At 42.6% G+C, this 6,872-nt stretch overlaps 1 protein-coding gene across 1 annotated transcript in view; it reads right to left on the minus strand.

Annotated features, from left to right (window-relative positions):
• Positions 1–3,297: 3,297 nt before the first annotated feature.
• The window catches only part of LOC103363214 (GDNF family receptor alpha-4-like), a 52,949-nt gene continuing 49,374 nt past the window's right edge, over positions 3,298–6,872 (minus strand). Inside the window, exon 8 of the mRNA XM_008289871.1 lies at positions 3,298–5,105. Coding sequence (XP_008288093.1) covers positions 4,893–5,105 — 213 coding nt within the window. The 3' untranslated portion in view covers positions 3,298–4,892. The remainder of the gene's footprint in view (positions 5,106–6,872) is intronic.

Raw genomic sequence — 6,872 nt, forward strand, 5'->3', positions numbered from 1 at the left:
TGAGCATTACTGGAATTGGAAACTGATTGTAATCCCTTACACTACTCAGCACTGAACTAAGTAATCACATTACTGGTGCACATCACAGAGTAATATATTACTTCCTGACAGTGGTCATAATGGTGACTTAGACTCTTCTTTTAAATCTCTGTACCTACTGAAACACTGAATCTCTTCATGTAAAGGAGGTCGTTACACCTGCACCAGGTGCTGCACGGGATCTAGTTTCTCTTCGATACTATATGATGTAGTATTCTTGATACTCTATACTGATTACTTAATTAATTCTTTGCAATTAACCCTTTATTCTCTGGGTTATTCTTTTGACAATTCTTGCTGAAAAAGACAAACAACAACTGTGACGCCGAACTAAGAAAATCTTGAGACACTTGCAGGAGTTTTTATATAAAAGTCTCTGTTTCCTCATCACTGCTCCATTTTAATAACAGATAAAACCTTGTCCTGGTGCAGAGACCTTTCAGGGTGGAGATTGTCTCTATTCATTGTCATCAGCCTGTGATCGGTGTGTTGATGGCTGCATGCAGGACAGATTTTCTCAAACTGATCTTTGGAGATCTACTGTGCAATAGAAACACAGTACCTATTAGCAGGACACAGTTTTGGTTTTAGCCTTTTATAAGATGTGTTCACAATAAGAAATGTGCATAAGATGCTGTTTACTAACCGTTTTTATAATATAAGTCGTACGTTTTCTCTCTGGTGAGTCCCTGTGAAGCTTCACAAAACGCCTCATGGATGCATTTGCAGTCGCTACAACGGATGAATGTTTCATTGTAATCAGGATCCTCTCTTAGGTTGCTGATTGCTGTTTATAACTCTCAGTTAACACTTGAGCAAACTCCTCGTCACAGAACATCAGTATTTACCGTGCGGCCCGCTCAGTGTTTAAAGATCAGGTGAGCCGACGGAGCTTCACTCTGTCTCTTATCGCGGGCTGCGCTGATTGACAGACGCTTTGTCTGAGGGGTGTGTTCAGACAGAAAGGCCTTTGAGATTGTGCCGGTTTGTGTGTCTGAGTGTGAGCGTGGCGTCTCGGCAGTTGCAGCTAACAGCAGCGCCCGAGGACAGAGAAAGAGAGGTTAGAGTACACCGCAGACCTGTCACCCCTCCGTCTATCTCTGCCCTCATCCTTTCATTCTCTTTGTAGTGTGTTTCCTGAGCGGCTTCACAAAGCAAACCTCCTCTTCCTCCTCCTCCTCCTCTTTTCCCTTTCTTATCCTTCTGTTCTTCTCTCCCTCTATTTTCCACATTCCTCTCCCTCTCTCAGGCCTCTTTTACTTTATTCCTGTTGTTGCTCTTTTACGTTCCACTATATTTCTTCTCTGCTCTCCGTTATCTGTTTTTCTTTCTTCGTTTTTGCCTGTCTTCATTTTTTCCCCCTTTATTCTCTTTCTATGCTTTCCTCTTTTTCATTATCGTCTCCCTCCTTCCTTCTGTTTACTCATTTCTCATTGTCTCTTCCTCGTCTTTTTCTTTCCTCTTTCTTGCCTTTGTGTTTATTTCCTGGTCCTCTTTTCTGACTTTAAATCCTTTCCTCCTCTCTTTCTCTTCCTTTCTTCTGTTCGTCCTCTTCCTCTTGTCTCTTTTTGTCCTCTTCTCTATTCATCTCCTTTTTGTTGTTTTTTCTTCTTTTCTTTTTCTCCTGTACTTCCCTCTTCTCTTTAATGCTTCCTCTTTTCCTTTCCTATTCTCTTCTTCACTTTTCTCCTCTCATCCCTCACTCCCACCCACCACTCCATCTCTTTCACTTCTTCCTTCCTCTTGTCCTTCCATTCCTTCCCTCCTTCCTTCCCTCTCCTGCCCTTCACCATCACTGGCGCCCCTGCAGATGGGAGTTAATTTTACACATTCCCCAGAAATAGGAAAGGAATGAGGGGGGAAAAAATTAGTGTCAGCAAAAGATTTATAAGACATAGAAAATCAAGAGCCGGCGATTCTCTCTGCTATGTTTGCGCTCCAGGGTCCTTTCTGTTCTCGCTATAGCGCACTATTTCTATCACTGCCTGATACCCCTCTTCCCAACACACACACACACACTCATACACTCCTCCCCCCAGGAGCCCGTCAGATGATAAAGAGATGTTGTCAGGGACTGATTATCAGTCTCCCAACTAAAAACAAGTAAAACATCAAACGCACAAAGACCACACAGGGACTTGGCCTTATTTTTTTTCCCTTAATTTCTCCTCCATACGTCTCCTTCCTTCCCGCTCTCTTCATTTTGTCTGTGCTGGTGTCAGAAGTAGTGTGTGTTTTTTCGCCTGCTGGGGAGCTATTTGATTTGTTCTGCTGTTTTAGAGCTCATATTGTTTCTGGTGTGTTGTTTTTATTATGACGGCTTTATTCATATCGGTGCCTGTGGCAGCTCGGGTCCCGGTCCTGAGTCACCGGGGAGGGAGATAGGGACAGGGATAGAGCAATAAAGCAAGAAAGAGCTGCATCGGCTCAATACGTGGCAGGCGGTGCATGTGCACGGATGTGTGTGTGCGTGGACGTGTGCGCTGCATGTGGGGCTGTGCTGACGTGGGTGGGAAGTGCAAGACTCAAATTATAACAAAAAGCTTTGCCCAATTTTCTTTGCAATCTCTCTGCCTGATGCCTGCGCGTGCACAAACACACACATCGCATAGTTGGCACTTGATGTTCATCAAACAATGAGAGACAAGTGTGTAATTTATCATTCACCATGGCTGCAGAGTGGGGACAGCGGCGGAGAGACGAGGATCGCTCCATTCATCACTGTGATAAAGTTTGACTGGCGCGCCGTATATCAACGCCCCTTCCCCCCTTCAGTCACTGTTAGGATGACCTGAACACAGGTAAGTCGCAACCAGTGGGGCAAATCATCATCCATCACTAAGTTACAAATAAAAATAAAATACATGTTCTGACTGAGGCCGTGGGGCATTTCTGCATATGTGGGGGCTGTCTCATTATCTGTTTTCACACACTCTAGGTTTGAAAATCACAATTAACACAATGAATTTGCTCGCAGTGTGGAAGCGAGCGTGGTGTGGCTGCTAACAGCAGCGAGCTAACTGAGCTAGCAGACTGTGCTAGAAGTCAGAAATAACGACCTGCATCATGAAAGTAACTGTTTTGAATGAACCTTTCTAACCTTTACATCATACGTTGCATTCGTTTGTACATTAAAAGTACAGCAATCGGTTCTCCTAAGGTGATCATTTCTGTAAGATATGGGCCCTTTTTCATGCATGGGATGTGCAACATTGCTGCTTAATCAATCCGTTAAAGTGTTATTCAGACATAGGTCACTTTAAATGAATGCTCCTTACAGCTTTATTCAGACATACACACCACAGTGACAAAGAGAGCCACAGTACGCACACCATATTTGTCATACAGGCAAGACTGGACAGCGTAGGAAGTGATAAATAATGCATAAAAATGCACTAATAAGCAAATGTTAAATAATAGTAAACTTTTCAAACTGTCCAAATAACTACTCGTCTAGTTTAGTGTGATTTCTTAAACAATGAAAATTCTGTCCACGTGTGATGATCATCCAACTGCTTGCTGTTAGATACTGATCGATCCTTTCGCCAAATTGCATATAATGAATCAAGTTACTGCTGTTGTTCCATGTGTGCTGCAGGTATTTAATAAACTCAGAGAAAAGACTCCTACAACGAGCTGAAACAAACTAGGTCCTGTTCACATTTTTTTATGGACATTTCAGTTTGTAATAGATGTAAAACTGTAAAGTGAATCTGTGAAACTGTGTTTGTTTGCTCTCTGCGTTGTTTTTGCTGCTCAAATGTGGGAAAAGCCTTCAACACATCACAATGCTGGAAGCACCAGGACTCCGCACACAGTTCAGACTTGAGCATGATACAGAAATGTTACGGTGTTGGATCTAATAAGACCATTCAAACACAAAGCCAGCATGTGCAGGTGCCATCAGAATCATGGGAAAGAGTGCATGTTTGAAAGAGGCGATATTCAGGACTTTGGAATTTAAATACAAAGCTGAAGTCACCAATAGTTAACGAGCCTGTGTTAGTATTTAACTTCTGCACATGAAAGTAGCCGATGTTTCAGCAAGGAATAAACAAAAAATGTGTATATTTAAATGGAAAAAAATGAGGAAGTACTACAGTAGCTGTGTTTGTCTGTCTGCTAACACATTAGCTGGACTGTGTGTGGTACGGTTGAAGTGGTTCGTGAATGGCAGGAGAACGTAAGCTACCGTTAACAGACATCAGTTCAGGATTATTTACCACCGTGCTAAACCAGACACTGACTGTGGAAGCTTTGCACCTCCTTCATTCATATTTGCATTTAGTTTATTCTTAATATTGTGTTTTATTTACCTTCCACTGCCAGCAAAGGCGGCAGCCATTTTGGCACATCTTGTTTCGATCGGGGACGCTCCTTTTTGAGGAGCAGTCTGAAATTCAGATCTCCAATTCATAACTACAGCTAATGTGAGGAGCTGCTTGGAGCTACTGTCTGAGCAATATGTACAAATCCAACACAGTTAAAAAGCCACTTCATGATTTTCTCTCTGGACAAGTAAGAGCTACATTACGCTCACTGGTCGACGGCAGCACGTGAACACCCAACCACAACCGGGTCTCCTGTGTTCACCGGACAGCAACGCCCCACTGCAGCTCCAGTCAGACCACACGAAACAAAGTGCTATTTTCCAAAGAAGGGAGGGAAGGATGAAAGCAAGGACAGACAACAGGGCTCGAAGGGATGCTACTGACAAAAGGTGAAGTCCATTTCTTCACTATGTTTCTTATAATTTTACAGCAATCAGTCCAGGATTGTTGGCAGGTCCATTATACGTGAGTGTGTGCATGTGAGTGTGCATGTGTGTGTGTGTCTTCTCTGTATCCTCTGTTCTACCCCCAGCTGAGAGATAGGAGCAGCAGGAGCAGTAGTAAGGGCTTGGCAGGGGCTGTGGTGAGAGGCGCTGCCCCCCCAGTCCCAGACGAGCCCAGGTTGGAGACGGTGGCCCTCTCAGAGTAGAGCGGGATGACATCAAACTGACCGCCTTCATCAACCTCCTCCTTCTCTATCTGCGTCACTTCCTCCTCTTCCTCGCTCTCCATCACCTGTCACAGAACAGACGGTGTGAGTGTTGTCAGATTACAGGAGGCCTGAGACGATGGGTGAGATTAGTCTCAAATTATTTACAGAGTTTAACAAATGTATTAGACCCCCACCCAGCGTCAGGTTTATGTCCTAAACTAACAGCTTTGGTAATTATCAAAATCATTTCTTATGTTTCTGTCATGGTTAATACACCAGCATGTAGAAGCTCTTTAACCCAAATGATGTTTTTAATGCTAAAATATAATTACTATTGTTATCCAGGAGTTTTCAAATTGACTGAAAAACAGAAAAAATAGTAAAGCACATGATTATTTCTTGATGAAGATGTCAAACTATAGTTAATTACTTGCATTCCTGAACAGAAAAAAATGTTTCAGTGGTTGAATGTTTGATGATTCATTTGTGACTCCTCAGAGAAGCCCAGTGGCTCAGGTTTGGGTGTAAAACGGTGAATTCAGTTTAAAATTCCTCATTCCTGTTCAAAATGGTAAAACTTTGAGACCTGAGTGTGGATTAAAGCACCTGATGATGCTGCATGGTCTGTACAATGCTTAAAATATTAGACAGGTGGTCTACAGTTTCATAATTTCATCTTAACGCAACGGTAATTTAATTATGGTCAGGTGGTCTAATAAACGTGTTAAGCACTGTAGCTGGAATGGGTTTTTGGTTCTGACTCCTTTTGATCGGAGCGCTGATGAATATGAGTCAGTGCAGTGTTACGGGTGGTGTTACTATTGAGGACGCCCAGCTGTTCACTTTCAATGATATGCATCAACATCTGGAGGAGCCCAAGGCACATGCTAGCTTATTGTGTGCAGATTGTTGTTCTACTGATAATAATATGCCGCTCCATCATTTCACTGCCTCTGATACCTTCCTGTTCCATGCAGTTTGCGTTTCTTTTTTTGACTGGCATCGCTTGACTCATTTTTAACTTTTCATCATCTCGTCTGACAGCTGCAGAAGGTGTAAACAGGGCTGTAAGCCTCAGGGCGCAGAAATGGATCATTGTTTGGTTCTTCCCGCTGTTTAAAAGTTACATGAAAATATACGTGTTTAGTAGTCATGAAACCAATTGGAAAACATTAATCCTGGCCATCTGAGGGAGCACTGTCTTCCTTGGCTTAAACTTCTCTCCAGTCGACGCGGTTATTTTTAGTCGCCGTCTTTTATTGAGAGTTTTGTGACCTTTCCTTTGATCTGCTACTTTTATAACTTATTGGTGAGGGACAGAGAAAGCCTGAAGAACTTTGTTAATATTTCTTTTGAAGATAATTGAAGTGAAAAAGACAGGCTTGGGATCTTTTTAGGACCAGCACATGCCCAGAGTTTTTTTTCACTCTCTGATTAAAAAATGATATATGATATCTGTACCATTTGACCAGAAAGAGAAATCCAACCAGGATATTATGAAGTCACCTGAGTCCACCTCTCCCTGCTATCTCAAGCTGCATATCAAACAGCTACAGATACCACATTCCCATGCAAAAGAAAATAACTGACTAGTCAAAACTCCTGAAGCAGTATTGAGTGTGGCCAATATGTCAAAATAACCTCACATGGGGTGTGTTTGAAAGAACTGTTTTGGACAAAGTGTCACATCTGACGGCAAAAACAGCTTCACAGCATCACAGGTGAAACGCTAACGATGTCGTAGTGATGAACTGAAAAGGTGTCGCGTCAAAGATATGGAGCCACGTCAAGAACTTTAAAAAGAGCTACTTTCACAATTTCACTAGATGGGTGTGATCGCTGTTTGGAAA

This window comes from Stegastes partitus, unplaced genomic scaffold, assembly GCF_000690725.1.
Source record: "Stegastes partitus isolate 25-593 unplaced genomic scaffold, Stegastes_partitus-1.0.2 Scaffold642, whole genome shotgun sequence".
Classification (NCBI taxonomy): domain Eukaryota; kingdom Metazoa; phylum Chordata; class Actinopteri; family Pomacentridae; genus Stegastes; species Stegastes partitus.